Below are 15,865 nucleotides of genomic sequence, written 5' to 3'. Positions count from 1 at the left end.
ATGAAGAAAATTTCATATTACCCCTCCCCCTGGGGTAATCTACGACTATACAGGGACAGGAGGCGTTCTACAGCTTCTCCTCTTCCTGAATGCTGCCTGTCTACTTTACCTCCCTTTCCCAGCCAAAACTGCAACATATCACCAGGAGACTAATCCCTGCATTCTCTTCTGCAGAGTCAAAAACAGTTGGGAAAATCAGTGGTGGATTAAGTAGACAATAGGCCTTGGGCTGTTTCCCAAACTTGGGTCCCCCTTCCCCACCACTTCTCTGGCGTGTCCATAGTGAACACCACCGTTCTGTGCGAGCCTGTGCTTTACTATTCTCCTTGTCAAAGGGCTGTGTCCCTACTTATTGACAGTCTCCAACCATCGCTGACTATCACACTGTGTAGGGACACATCCCCCAAACCCCATAAAGTAATACACGCTCCAAACCAGACCTACTCAATACAGACCCCAGTCCCCTTAAACTAATACAAATACCTAGGCCAGACCCTCTAAATACAGACCCACTAAATACAGACCCCTTAAACTAATCCATCCCCTTATACTTACATAACAGCTCACTTCACAGTCTTGTCTCTTTAGTATTGCTGTTATTCTAGGACCTGCGATCATGTGACCTGCAGGTCTCTACAAGAGTAACAAGAACTGCAGACATAAGGTCAGTGGAGGTTTGCTTAAAAGGATTATTTAAACTTACCATGTATGTTAGCTTGTATAACATTGCTCCTAATACTATAGTTACATAAAAGCTTTAGGAGCATATTAGAGCTGAAGACTGTTGGTATTGTTTTGGGGAGATATTTTCCATAGCAGACTTCCTCTCTAGTAATCATTGTGAAGCATGATGTAGTTTCCAAGACTACAATGGCTAATAGTGATGAACAATATCTGTATAACTATGAAATCTCACAGTCTCTGTCTGCCTTGTTATGTAACATTATTAAAACATGCATATTGCATGTGTGTTATTTTTGACACCCAGACTTAATGATTGCTTGAGTCAATGAGTTGGAAGGAAGTTAGGTTTATAAATAACTCAATAACTGTTACTGACAAGTATGGATTTTTTTTTTATACTGTAACTCTTTATACTGTAACTCTTTGTTTTTGCCTAACCACCAGCACTTATGTAAAGTCAGATATTTCCAAGTATTAAAAATGAATTCAAACCAATGAAGAATGTCACAAGCTTTTAGTTTATTCTACTTCTTTTGCTAGAACTGATCACCTTCTTTATTGCAGGGGCACTGCTGATTGGTTTGGAGTAAGTAAGGACAGTGATTCCACTCAAAAATGGCAACGGAAAAGCCTTAGACATTGCAGCCAGAGATATGGAAAGTTAAAACCGCAGGTCATACGGGAAATGGACCTTCCCAGCCAGGATAATATATCCTTGACAAGTACAGAAACACCTCCTCCTGTATATGTGGGATCAACTCAGTTTAATATGCAGAAGGTATTGTTTTTTAGCCACACTGTCCTCTCTTTCTTTTAACATGATGTATAATAATTACTTGCATATTTTTAGATTATAGACCCTCTGGCACGAGGGCGTGCTTTCCGAATGGTAGAAGATGCTGATGGCTACAGTATTCCACATACACCCATTACTCCAGGAGCCACTTCCCTATGCTCGTTTGCAAGCTCAAGATCTGGATTTAACCGATTTCCCAGAAGACGGAAAAAAGAGTCTGTAGCCAAGATGAGCTTTAGGGCAGCAGCTGCACTTGTAAAGGTTAGGATTCCTAGATATTGGATATACTCTGTACATCTGCAGATCAATTGTACAACATACTGTCATGGGCATAACCACAGCTGTAGCAGCAATAACAGCTGCTATGGGTACCAGATGCTGAACGGTCCCACTCAAAAACAGAAACATTATACTTTTTTGTGGGGAGAAACAATGTGATGACTTTTTGATGTCTAGCACCTCTACTTGGGTACTGCTTTGTGTAAAGTATCTTATATATGACACCACTATCTATACTTATTGCTCAAATAAAAGTTTTTTTGCTGCTATTTGCATTACAGCAGTTCAGATTACTATCAACAATATTTTGAGGCATATTCTTGACTTTGCAATGGGGCCTATAAATTCTTGAATTCTAGTTATATTCCCTGCATACCGTCTCAAGTTCTCGACAGCATTGGCTGTAACAATTATTCAAAACATTTAAGAGAAAGCTGAATGGTAAAATGTCTAAAATCATTTGTATAATGCAATCTAGTAAAATTAAATAAGAATAAAATTGTTGGCTGTTGATATGCCTAAAAATAGTCAGGTTTAAAAGCTATGTAAACCTTAGAAAGCGATTTTATTTTTTTAAATAAAGAGGTCAGTGTGTTTTGTGCAATTTTATAATTTGTTTTTATTAAAAAATAAATTGTACTTTTTGAGATACAGCTGCTCTGTCTTCTGTATACACAGCAGCTGTATCCTACGCTGAATCTTGTACCCGTCAGGTCCACGGGATAGTTCATAACTTATATGGGTTCAGTGTCAGTGGGTCCTGCGTGTCTCTGACACACAGGATCCACCTGTAAAGGATCACGGCAGTCCCGCGGGCCTCACGGGTACAGAATTTGGCGTAAGATACAGCTGCTGTGTATCCAGGATACAAAGCAACTGTATCTCAAAAAGCTAAAATAATTTTTGAATAAAAACTTATTAAAAAGTTGCACAAAACACACTGATTGACCAGTTTATAAAAAAAAAAAACTGAAATCGCTTTAGAAAGTTTATATAGCTTTTAATTAAAATGTTTAAAGATTTATTCCCACCTTAGACATCTATTCTATATCCACGAGATATGCCATACATCTCTGATGTATGATAGATGTAGGTAGATCTCTGCTAAGATGTGGGTCCCAACTCTAGAACCTTCACTTATCTACAGAACACGGACTCACATGATTACCATTCTACCTGGTAAGGTGGCCTCATCCTGGCGGAGAATGACTTGAGAAGTGGCCATTGATTCCTATGGAAGTTACGGAAACAGCAAGTCTATTTGGCTGTTTCCGTAACTCCCAGAAGTAACAATGGAGAAAGCCATGGACATGCGCTGCCACCTCTCTATTCATTCACCGCCTGGATGTGACCCACATCTACCAGACATTTATGGCATAACCCATGGATATGCCATAAATGTCTCAGGTGGGTATAACACTTTAATTGCTTGGTTGCTCAACTCCCTCCCTCTCCATAATGAATAATAGGACTACAAAAGAGACTACCACTGTTCTGAGCACAAAAAGGTCTAAGAGAAGTTTGATTTTTGCATTGTCATAAAGGAGCATGAAAATCATGAAACCATGGTGACCAGGAAAAGTAAGCAGTTCCTAATTCTATATTTATAGAATGTAAGTCAGTATGTAAATTAGTTTTAGGTTGAAATGTCCTTCATTGTGTTTGAAAGTATGAACTAAACATACGGAGCCATGGATGACTTTCAAATTTAGGGATTTACTACAATGTAAGTAATTTGTTTTATGTTTTGCTTTTTTCAAAACTGTAGGGGCGCTCAGTAAAGGACGGTACATTACGAAGGATACAACAAAGAAGCTTTACCCCAGTTAGTTTTCTTGAAGAAGACACTATGGATTTTCCAGATGAATTAGATACATCATTTTTTGCAAGGGTGAGACTTGTTTGACTTATGGTTCAATAATTTTATTATTTTCAAACATACAAAAAACATGACAGAAGGTTACATATTGCAGTATGCATAGAACTGTAAGTAACATCACAGTCATACAGATGTATATATAACAAAAACAATTGTTTAAATTACAAAATTTGGTCAAACACAGAAACCGTAATATGTCCCCTCGGAACTCACTATTCATTATACGGCATATATACATTTTGGTGTGAAACATGTTACTTTCTCCATAAATATCCCTACGTTAGAGAAATGCAATTCGAACTATGCATCCACCCATTCCATGCCGTTGAAAAGGTGTTGAAAGTATTTGATCCATATGCTATTAAACGTTGATATATAAAAGTGTTATTAATAGAGGAAATAACTTCTGCAATTTGCGGAATGGAGTTAGATTTCCAATACTTTGTTACAACAATCTTAACAATTATCAGTATTTTACAGGATAAGATCCGAAATGTGGGAGGTATTACAAGGAGATCTATGAATAAAAGTGCCATTTGTGGGGAACAATGAATAATGTGATTTGTAAGATCTGAAATCATCCTGAAAACTGCCCGCCAACAAGAGTGGGCATTGGTTGTGGGTACCCCTGTGTCCACAACCACTCCAACATGTACAGGAGGAGTTCAGGTATATTTTATGCAACCGATCCGGAGTGTAATACCACCCCAGCATGGTTTTCATAGCTGATTCGTAGTGTGAACTACAGCTCAGGGATCCATCTAAAGGCTTTTCATTCATCAGATTCAAAAGTGTGGCCTAAATCTTTCTTCCATTCTCTGAATTGATAAAATTTTGTAAATATACTGTGATCATGTATTATGTCATATATTGGTTTTAAGGGGCAGCCATGACGAGTCCCATTAAAAATGGAGAGTTCGTCACAGAGGGAACCATTTATAAATACCTTAGCAGAATGTAGTGCAAGGATTGTGTTTAGTATATTGCTACTGAAACCCATATGTCTAAGAACCGAGAAGGCGTATCACCAGTTAATACAGTTGAACGACTTCTCGGCATCCAACGACAATAGCACCGAAGGAATTCCATGGGATTTATTTTATTCTGTTACTTATATAGCGCCAACATATTCTGCAGCGCTGTACAAAAGTCCACACTTTCTGTCCCTATTGGGGCTCACAATCTAAGTTCCCTATCAGTATGTTTTTGGGGTGTGGGTGGAAACCGGAGTACCCAGAGGAAACCCACACAAACTCAGGGAGAACATACATACTCCATGTAGATGTTGTCCTTGGTTGGATTTGAACCCAGGATGCAAGGCAACAGTGCTAACCACTGAGCCACCATGCTGCCATTGGGATTCCATATATATTCAGTACTCTTCTAGTGTTGTCAGACGCTTGTCTGCCTTTGACAAAACCAACCTAGTCCGTTAGGACCAGGGCTGGTAATATAGGAGCTAAGGAAGTGGACAATATTTTTGCATATATCTTTAGGTCAGAGTTAAGCAGTGAGATAGGTCTAAAATGTTGAGGAACTTCAGGTGTTTTACCCGGTTTAGGCAAAGTAACTATCAGGGCAGTTTGATTTTCTTTTGGGAACGACCCTCAGAACAGTGCTTTTTTGAAAAACCGAGTGTAAATGGGGATTAAGAATGGAATTAAATGTTCTATAACAGTCATTTGATAACCCATCTGGGCCTGGGGACTTGCCGAAAGGCAAAGAGGTGATAACCTTAGAAATGTCCAAAATTGTGATAGGTGAATTGAGGAAGTTTAATTGTTCAACCGATAGTCTTGGAAGATTTATCCTATTTAGAAATGATTGAATGTCTGTTTCTGATATTTGGGGAGAAAAAGGGTCAGAATTCAAGTTATAAAGTGTGCTATAGTAATAGTTGAATCTGTTAGCTATGTCCTTAGGGTTATACAATTTACTAGTGTCATTAGCATTCTTAGATAGGGAATTCTAGTTTCTGTGTGTTGTAGTTTTACCCCTTCTTGACCACCCCACGTAGATTAACGGGCTGCAGCCCTGGTCCTTGTGCCTGCAGCCTGTTAATCTATGTTTGCTCCTAACAGAGCACACAGGCACTCCCCACAGCCCGGCATCTCCCAGTACAGGCTGCTACTAGCAGCTTTAGTACTGGGGGAAATCTTTGGGTCGGATCACAGCCGTGATCCCTGCCGATTAATAGCGACCGCCACATTTAAGTTGTTATAGCAACATCAGCACGACGTGGCGCGATTGCGGGGGCTGATTGTTGTTCTGGAAACCGGAAGCCTAACAAAGGAATCCGCTCTGCCATATGCAGGACCTAAGATGCCTCCTGTCAGTGTGAAACTGACAGGTATAATACTCTGCAATATATAGGTATTGCAGGGTATTATAACTACGATCCAACAATTGGATGTTTAAGTCTCTAGTGGGACTAAAAAAAAAAAATTGTTAAAAAATTTACTAAAGTAAAAACGTAAAATTTCAAAATAATAAAATCACCCTTTTTCTCTTATAAAGTCCTCTATTATTTGAAAAAAATGTAATAAATTATGCATAATTGGTATTGCCGTGTCTGTAACGGCCTGAACTATAAAAATATAATGTGATTTATCCCGCACGGTGACCGCCAAAAAAAAAATAATAAAAAAAACTATACCTGAATCGCTATTTTTAGTCATTTCAGCTCCCAAAAAATGTAATAAATAGGGATCAAAAAGTAGCATGTACCCAAAAATAATACCAATAAAAACTACAGTTTGTTCCGCAAAAAACAAGCCCTCACACAGCTTTCTTGATGGAAAAATAAAAAGTTGTGGCTCTTAGAATATGGCCACACAAAAACGAAATAATTTTTTTAAAACCGTGATTTTATTGTGCAAACACTGTAAAGCATAAAAAACCTATATACATATGGCATCGCTGTAATCGCATCGATCCACAGAATTAATTAAATATGTCATTTCTAATGCATGGTGAATGCCGTAACAAAAAAGAATAAAAAACAATAGAAGTTTTCACGGCCTAATTACACTAAATTCAGCAAAAAACCTATTGGATCAAAATGCTCACTATACCCCTAGATAAATTCTTTTTAGGGCTGTAGTTTCCCAAATGGGGTCACTTCTGGGACATGTCCACTGTTTGGGTCCCTCAGGGGCTTTGCTAATGCGACATGACACCCGAAAACCAATCCAGCAAACCCGAGCTCCAAAAGCCAAATAGTGGTCCTTCGCTTCTGAGCCCTGCCGTGTGTCCAAAAAGCCGTTTATTACCACATATGGGGTATTGGCGTAATCAGGAGAAATTTTTTAAAAATCTTGGGGTGCTTTTTCTTCTTTAGTCCTTGTAAAAATTGATCATTTCTAAGTTTTATTGGAAAAAATTTAGATTTTCATTTTCACGGACCAATTCCACTGAATTCAGCAAAAAATCTATGGGGTTAAAATGCTCACTATACCCCTTGATAAATTCCTTGAGGGGTGTAGATTGCCAAATGGTGTCTTTTTGGGGATGTTTCCACTATTTTGGCCCCATGAGAACTCTTCAAATCTGACATGGTGCCTAAAATATATTAGAATAAAAAGGAGGCCCCAAAATCCTCTTGGTGCCCCTTTGATTCTGAGGCCTGTGCTTCAGTCTATTAGCACACTAAGGCCACATGTGGGATATTTCTAAAAACTGCAGTATCTGGGCAATAAATATTGAGTTCCATTTCTCTGGTAAAGCCTTTTGTGTTACAGAATTTTTTTTATTAAAATGGATTTTGTGGCAAAAAAAATGAAATTTGTAAATTTCCGCTCTACATTGATTTAATTTCTGTGAAACACCTAAAGGGTTAATAAACTTTCTAAATGCTGTTCTGAAAACTTTGAGGGGTGCAGTTTTTAAAATTGGGTGACTTATGGGGGTTTCTAATATGTAAGGCCCTCAAATCCACTTCAGAACTGAACTGGTACCTATAAAAATAGGTTTTGGAAATTTTCTTGAAAATGTGAGAAATTGCTTCTAAAGTTCTAAGCCTTGTAAGGTCCTAGAAAAAAAAAAGGATGTTCAAAAAACGATGCCAACATAAAGTAGACATATGGGAAATGTTAATTAGTAACTATTTTGTGTGGTATTGCTATCTGGTTTATAAGCAGATACATTAAAATTACGAAAAATGCAAATTTTTTACAATTTTATGTAAATTTGGTGTTTTTCACAAACAAATATTGAATTTATTGATCAAATATTTCCACTAACATAAAGTACAATATGTCACGAGAAAACAGCCTCAGACTCGCTTTTATAGGTAAAAGCATTCCCAAGTTATTACCACATAAATTGACACATGTCAGATTTGAAAAAATCGGCTGCGTCCACAAGGCCAAAGCAGGCTCAGTCCTGAAGGGGTTAAGACGAGATACCAGTAGTTAAGTTGCCTTGTCATTCTGTGAATAATATTTAGCCTTTGTTTTCTTTATGTTTTTTTTTTATATTTATACAAAAGGCAATTACAGCGTTTTTGTCTGAGGTTACGAAGTTGATCTATCTGTTGTGAGGATTGATTAGCCTTGTTAAGCAATACTAATCGCTTAATTTCAGCTAGTGTAGCAGAAAGCTGCTCATTCCTCTCTTTTTTATCTCTGTGTCCCAATTTTATAAATGTATCCTAATAAAAGCTTTGTGTGTGTTCCATAATATGTTAGGGTCGGATACAAAATTAACATTAGATCTAAAATATTCTTTTAGATCGTTTTTGAATATCTCTTTATATTTCAAGTGAGACATAAGATAGGTATAAATACGAATGGTTAGGGTTAAAACATTCCTACAAGATCAAAGTGATACCTGCATGGTCTGACCAAGTGTAATGTCCGTGGCTGCGGGCTGTCAGCTCCGTTCCCCTCCTGACAGCTGCAGCCACGAGTCGGCAAGCGCTGGCCCCAGCCTCCTGCTCAGGAGACGCCAGCGCTCGCGTCCACTCACCTCAGCCGAATCCCATAGGGTGCGCACGCATGCTCGTGCCCGCTCTTAAAGGGGCAGCGCGCGCATCGGTCCATGTGACGAACTTTGACCCGTGAGTACCCTGGACTATAAGAGGGGTCCAGCCCCCCGCTTCGATGCCTGAGCGTTGTTGTTGTTCCCTAGTTTAGTGAAAAAGTATTCGGCACACTGAGTCGTAAGTATCAAATTCTTGAAATTTTTATTATATTCGATGCCAAGGGTTTGGTGCAACGTTTCGGTCAAAGGACCTTCGTCAGGCACTACAAGTATACAAAACATTGTACGTGGGTATATTTGCATCATATACATACATCAATCAAAAAGTAAAAAATAAAACATGACGTATACAAGGAAAATTAAAATAGATCTTAAGGAAATCAAAAACTGAATTGTGCTATCAAATATTACATAATAAATAATCAAACAAGAACAGAATCAGTGTACGAACGACATCCTCATCCCAGGTACAATGATATGGTTAGGTATGCGTTTATATAGTGAGTTCCTCATATAGGCAAAATGGACGGTTCTATAGAGGCTAGAAATAGAAGTATCTAAACATAAATCGTTAAGGAGGAAAGACATAGCAGCATCTCTTATAATGTTTATTCTGTGGTTATTACAATACAGTGTATTATTGTTGTGCTGTCAATTGAGCACATCCCACAGGGCAACAAAACAACATGGCAAACATCTAGGCTCAGCAGGAGGTCGGGTGACTCTTATATACCCACTTACTGTAAAATACTGGTGTGTTACTAATTTGCTATCACTACCTGAAATCTCACAGTTTAGTGCTAGCTAGCGTATTGCAGACACATAGTTATGGTATAGTGGGCGCAGGATTATTACAAGCATACCTCGTTTCCCTGGTTTCTGGTATGTCCAGATGATCGGCGCTGTGAATCAGATTGGCGGGTTTCCGCTCCTTTTGGCGCTAATTCAGGAGATACACTCCTGGTTTAAATATCCCTGTATGGGGCGGGCAGTGGGCGTGTCTCAGCGCGCGTCTGATTGTCGACGTCACGCTCTGGGCGTTCTACTAGTCAGAGGACGCTCGTGTCCTCTCCTGTCAATACCCTGCCTAGCCTGTATCTGATTGGTCAGTGCCGACCCTTGTAACGCCTAAATTTCTCGAGCGTGTAACAGCTCAGGGGAATCCCTGCTGCAGGCTCTTTGCTGATCTCGTAATTCAAAATAGCTTGTGCCGTGTCAGGGACATGTTTAGTTGTAGGGAAACATTGGAGATATTAATGATATTAAGGTTATAGGTTTTATCTGACCTATTGTAATTGGGCAATATATTTAGAGGCAGTATATCTAAGAGGCAATATATTTAAGAGGCAATATATTTATTTATTTAAGAATGGAGCTAGTGATGGTCTGTGTTACCATAGGTCTAGGTTAAGGACTTGTCAATCACCATAGACAGGTTCAGGTAGTTGGTATGGGATACTATTTACAGGCCTGGTAGTGTCACAGTTACTGGTCATTTATGTGATCTGTGTATGTGGGCAAATGTTTCTATGCCCTCAACCAAAGAAATTGGGAGAAAGGGTAAAATTCAGTTATGATAGAACATAGGGCAATCTTCTATCTATAGGGTGGTACGTAGCTAGCTGTCTGTTGCAATTGAGTAGAGCACAAAAAGATCTACGTGTACAAACATATGATCATCACCCCTGTCAAATACCTTGGTATAGGTTATCACATCCCCTGTTGTGCAGGAGAGCCAATATTCTAAAGGATACCTTGTTCGGCATGAAGGTGGGCATTATGCCCAGTGTTGGGTCAGCGTGTCTGCAAAAAGAGGCATTAGTCATATTCAATGATGATTGCTATTGCATGTTTACAAAAAACTGCTTACTTCATATTCCCTGTTCAGGCCTTTGGGCTCCAATGTTTGCAATCTATGAATCCAGTACGTCTCTCTGCGCTTAAGTGTCTTAACCCTATCCCCTCCTCTTCGTGGGGCTGGTATGTGCTCAATTACCTGGAATTGCAACTGTGAGATGTTGTGTGTTCTAGATAAAAAATGTGCTGGGATCGGTAGTAGGGTCTTGTTGCATCGAATGTTGCTCTTATGCTGGCCTATTCTGTCCCGTATGCGCTGCGTCGTTTCTCCCACATACGCTAGCCCACATGGGCACTTTATCAAATAGATGACATAGTTCGTATTGCATGTGAAGTATTCCTTTATCGGTATGCGCTCGCCAGTCTGGGGATGTCGTAGTGTGTCACCTTTTATTATGTGGGAGCACTGTAGACAGGATCGACATGGGAACGTCCCTTTTCTTGGGGTATTCAGAAAGGTTTGTCTTAATGGTTTCTTTACTGATCCTACATCTGCTCTTATTAACCTATCTCTGAGGTTCTGGGGTCTCTTGGAGCATTGAAGAAATGGAGTCTGAAACTCTACGACCTTTGGATATGCTTCTTTGAGAAGCGACCAGTGCTTTCTAATGATGTGATGCACCTTATAGGCACAAGGGTGGTAAATATGTACGAAAGGTACACATTTGGGTTTGTCCCTGATCCTGTTGGCAACTGTCATCAATTGTGCTTCCCTTAGTGTTCCTACAAGGTCAAAGTGATACCTGCGTGGTCTGACCAAGTGTAATGTCTGTGGCTGCGGGCTGTCAGCTCCGTTCCCCTCCTGACAGCTGCAGCCACGAGTCGGCAAGCGCTGGCCCCAGCCTCCTCCTCAGGAGACGCCAGCGCTCGCGTCCACTCACCTCAGCCGAATCCCATAGGGTGCGCGCGCATGCTCGTGCCCGCTCTTAAAGGGGCAGCGCGCGCATCGGTCCTTGTGACGAACTTTGACCCGTGAGTACCCTGGACTATAAGAGGGGTCCATCCCCCTGCTTCGATGCCTGAGCATTGTTGTTGTTCCCTAGTTTGTCTATGTGATGGCCTCCTAGTGTGTTACCTGTTCCAGTTCCTGTCCCTAGCATTCCATACCACCCTGGTCGAGCACTGTGCATGTGCCAAAATCGTGTCGTGCTGTATCCACGTCTGACCTTCTTCACCTCGCCTGACGTCTACCTGCTGCCTTGTCCTAGCTGAGCCTGCCCTGCTGCTGTCTCAGCTGGCACAGGTACCTTTACGAACCATAGACATTCACCTGCGCCCTGTTGGCCAGCTGCCTTACTGCCAAGGCGGTACTGCCCAGTGGGTCCACAGACCCTTCGTGACAGTACGCTCAGGCCATGCACCCCGCTGGCCAATTCAAGACCATGACGACATCACAGGAGATGCGATCGGATATGCTGAACCTCCGGTCCCGACAGGACCAACTCCTCAAGGCATTAAACATCCTTGCATGTCGGCAGGAAGCACAAGCTGCTGATCCTCAGACTACACCTCTTGTCAGTGTTGACCCGCTTGTTTCTTTGCCACTTCCTGACCGCTATGATGGAAAAGCAAGTACCTGTCGTGGATTTCTTAATCAATGCCAGATCCACTTCAGCCTGTATAGTAGGACATTTTTGTCTGATGGCGCAAGGGTCGCTTTCATCATTTCTCTCCTAACCGGCAAGGCTCTTGCATGGGCGAATCCTATCTGGGAGAGACAAGGTCCAGAGACCCGTTACTTCCAAGCCTTCCTCCAGACTTTTCGCATGGTGTTTGAGGAGCCTGGACGAGTCTCATCTGCAGCGGCATCTTTCATTAACCTACGCCAAGGAGACACCTCCGTGAGTGAGTACGCCATCCACTTACGCACTCTGGCGGGAGAGCTGTTATGGAACAATCAGGCCCTGGTGGCTGCATTCTAGCATGGACTGTCTCCTAAATTAAGGACGAACTTGCCGCCCGAGATCTGCCGTCTACCCTGGACGACCTCATCCTTCTGTCTGCCCGGATTGATATACGGATCCGAGAACGCCTCCAAGAGGTTCGACGGGAGGGAGCCCTTCCCAGTTTCGCTCCTACTTTGCAGCAACCCCTGCTGTCCTCAGATGTCGAGGCCCCTAAGGAGTCTGTGATAATGGACCAGTGTAAGCTATCCACCCAGGAGAGGCAACACAGATGCACATCTGGACTCTGTCTTTATTGCGGCCTCGGTGGCCATCTTGTGCGCCTGTGTCCCCAAAGATCCCAAAACCTAGGGTTGCTAGGAGTGACAACCTTGGGTAAGAATGGACTTCCATCTAGTTTGTCCATACCTATGACCATAGTGTCCGGCGAGAAAACGCATCAGGTTTCTGCATATCTAGACTCTGGATCCGCTCCTAATTTCACCCGTAGAGGCCTGGTGGATCTTCTGCAATTACCCACCACTCCTCTCGAGAACCCGTTCACAGTTGCTTCAGTGGACTACCTCTGCCAGACCCAGTTATAGCTGTGACCAAGCCGCTGAGGCTCCAAGTGGGAGCCCTTCACTCCGAACTTCTGCCTTTCTATGTGCTACCCAAAGCTGCTAACCCTGTGTTGCTGGGCCGCCTTGGCTCAGACAGCATGCCCCAGTTCTGGACTGGAATTCTGGAGAGGTTCTCCAGTGGGGGCCTGAGTGTCAAGGTCGTTGCCTGGTGCAGATTCGGTCGGCTCAGCCTTCGCTGTCTCGGTCATTGGCAGGATTGCCAAGTCATTATGCCGCATTTTCAGACGTCTTCAGCAAGAGGGAGGCGGAGACATTGCCTCCACATTGGGCATATGACTGTCCTATCGAGCTGATTCCTGGTGCATCCCTTCCCCCGTGGTAGGGTATATCCTTTCTCCTTGCCAGAGACTATCTCCATGTCCGCCTATGTGAAAGAGAACTTGGAGAGGAACTTCATACGAAAGTCTACCTCCCCGGCTGGAGCCGGGTTCTTCTTTGTCAAAAAGAAGGATGGCTTTCTTCGTCCTTGTATCGACTATAGAGGTCTCAACCAGATCACGGTGAAGAATAAATATCCGTTGCCAATGATCTCTGAACTGTTTGATCGTATACGTGGCGCCAAGATTTTTTCTAAACTAGACCTGCGTGGCGCTTACAACCTAGTCCGGATTCGCCAGGGTGATGAATGGAAGACTGTATTTAACACCCGTGATGGACACTATGAGTATCTAGTAATGCCCTTCGGCCTGTGTAATGCTCCCGCGGTCTTCCAGGAGTTTGTTAATGACATTTTCCGTGACCTGCTCTATGTTTGTGTAGTAGTCTACCTTGATGACATCTTGATTTTTTCTCCAGATCCTATGACGCACCAGAGACATGTCCGTCATGTTCTGCTACGGTTAAGGGAGAATCGTCTGTACGCCAAGCTGGAGAAGTGCATGTTTGACAAAGATGCTCTACCCTTCCTGGGCTACATCGTCTCAAATCGAGGTCTCGAGATGGATCTTGAGAAGGTAAAGTCTGTCCTCAAGGCTTGAGGGCCATACAGCGCTTTCTGGGATTCGCTAATTTTTACAGACAGTTTATTCCAAATGATTCCCTGAACTATAAGAAGGCCCCTTGTTCATTGCCTGAGCGTTGTTAGTTTTCCCATGTCAGTCTGGATAATGATCCCTTAGTGTTATCCTTTTCCTGTTGTTACCCGTGCCCTGCTACCTATATCCCATGCTGTGTCCTTGCTCATGAGCCTGTTAGTGTTGTTGTCGTGTTCTATAGCACATGCTGTCATTTGCCATGTCCAGTGTCTTCTGCCACATCCAGTGTGTTCTGCCACGTCCAGTGTGTTCTGCCACGTCCAGTGTCTTCTGCCACGTCCAGTGTCTTCTGCCACGTCCAGTGTCTTCTGCCATGTCCAGTGTCATCTGCCACATCCAGTGTCAGGCAACTGGTGAAGATCACCTGTCTCACTAGGGGAAATAGGTCAGGGGGACCACATTGGTGTACACCACCGTATGGAGCTAAGTTTAAACAGGAAGGGGGAAAGAGGGAAGGTGTGGTCTAGAGTGGAATTAATAAATAACCTTTATTGAATAACATTAAAATGTATTAAAAGTCCATTGGTGCAGACTGGTATGTGTGAGTGACCCCAAAACTCACATACCCTTGGCCTGAAATTGGTGTTATATTGAATGATATCACTAAGTACAATGTCAAGTGATTTCACCAACGCTAGTGTTCCATTGTGGTACATGTATCACTGCACTATGAATAGAGAATGTAGCTCCAGTTAAGACGAAGTGGAGTAAAGTAAACAATTGAGCAGTGTGACAGCTAGAAAAATAGCCCGTGCTAGAAAAGTGGGCTCGTGTGGTAGTTGCTGCACTGTGATAATAACAGGCAGCTATGTGGAATTTGGATATCCCTACACTAACTGTGTGGGCAATTGTAAAGTTGGCCACATACACACCCAGCGTTATTGCTGCGTTAATGGTAGGCAGTTATCATAGCTCAAGAATTGAATTAAATTAAGTGATTTCACTTAGTGTTATGTTGAATGTTTACACTTGTCACTGGTGTTACATTGTGGTGCACACATTGCTGAACTGTAAATAAAAGGATATGTTATTTTTATTTTTTATTTATACTTTTCATTTTTGTGGCTCCAGATGATATGAAGTGGAGTCCAAATATCAATTCGAACCGTGTATCAGCTAAGAAATTTGAGCTGTGCTAGAGGGTAGTTCTTGTGATTATTGCTGCGCTGTTAAAACAGCAAGCAGCTAAGTGGACTCCAGGTGGGCCCTATAGTAACTAGATGAGCATTGTGATCGAGCCACATGCACATCTAGCGTTATTACAGCGTTTGTATTAGATAGTTGTAATTGCATGCGCACCTTAACGCCGCTGTCTGCCTGAGGAGCAGCGATGCAGAGAGCGGTTATGATATGTGCTACCAACACCGCTGGTTGTGACCCAGAAGCGGCGAATGCAGCCGTTCACTGGGTCGTGTATACTGTTAGAGCGGTTCGTGAAAAGGTCCGCTCAATTAGCTCGGTGTGTAGACTGAGCCAATGAGTGGGGCAGTGAGGGCTCTATTGCCCAGACCCCACAGCCTCGCTACACCTCGCCTACGGTCAAAGCCCGTGGGTGTGTTGAACCCCGGGAGGGCTGTACAATGAGTTACCAGCCATCAGACCATATCGTGGCGGGAGGTGAGAGATATATGCCCCGACTGTTCAGAGTTAGGCAGCGAGGCACGCTGCAATTGAAATAGTGTAGCACACTAGAGCAGCTGACAGCTGTCAGCCGTGTTATGTAGCGTGGTCTATTGTAAGCTGAACAGAGACAGCTCTGGCCAATTGTAAGCACCAATGGATAATGGATTAAGCACACGACGCGCGTTTCGCCAGCATTCTGGCTT

The 15,865-nt window shown here is 42.4% G+C and overlaps 1 protein-coding gene and 1 long non-coding RNA gene across 3 annotated transcripts in view; one reads left to right on the top strand and one right to left on the bottom strand.

Annotated features, from left to right (window-relative positions):
- LOC142655636 (uncharacterized) overlaps nt 1–15,865 on the bottom strand; it is a 676,170-nt gene that overhangs the window by 269,304 nt on the left and 391,001 nt on the right. The gene's annotated exons all lie outside the window — the stretch shown is intronic.
- The window catches only part of RHBDF1 (rhomboid 5 homolog 1), a 575,397-nt gene that overhangs the window by 291,877 nt on the left and 267,655 nt on the right, over nt 1–15,865 (top strand). For both annotated transcript variants that reach the window (XM_075830047.1, XM_075830048.1), the window contains 3 exons: nt 1,249–1,462; nt 1,535–1,741; nt 3,528–3,650. In XM_075830047.1, the coding sequence (XP_075686162.1) occupies nt 1,249–1,462; nt 1,535–1,741; nt 3,528–3,650 (544 nt within the window). The remainder of the gene's footprint in view (nt 1–1,248; nt 1,463–1,534; nt 1,742–3,527; nt 3,651–15,865) is intronic.

The sequence above is a fragment of the Rhinoderma darwinii genome, chromosome 6 (genome assembly GCF_050947455.1).
Source record: "Rhinoderma darwinii isolate aRhiDar2 chromosome 6, aRhiDar2.hap1, whole genome shotgun sequence".
Taxonomy (NCBI): Eukaryota; Metazoa; Chordata; class Amphibia; order Anura; family Rhinodermatidae; genus Rhinoderma; species Rhinoderma darwinii.
Note: the sequence above shows the minus strand (reverse complement) of the source record. Positions and strands in the feature narration are given on the sequence as shown.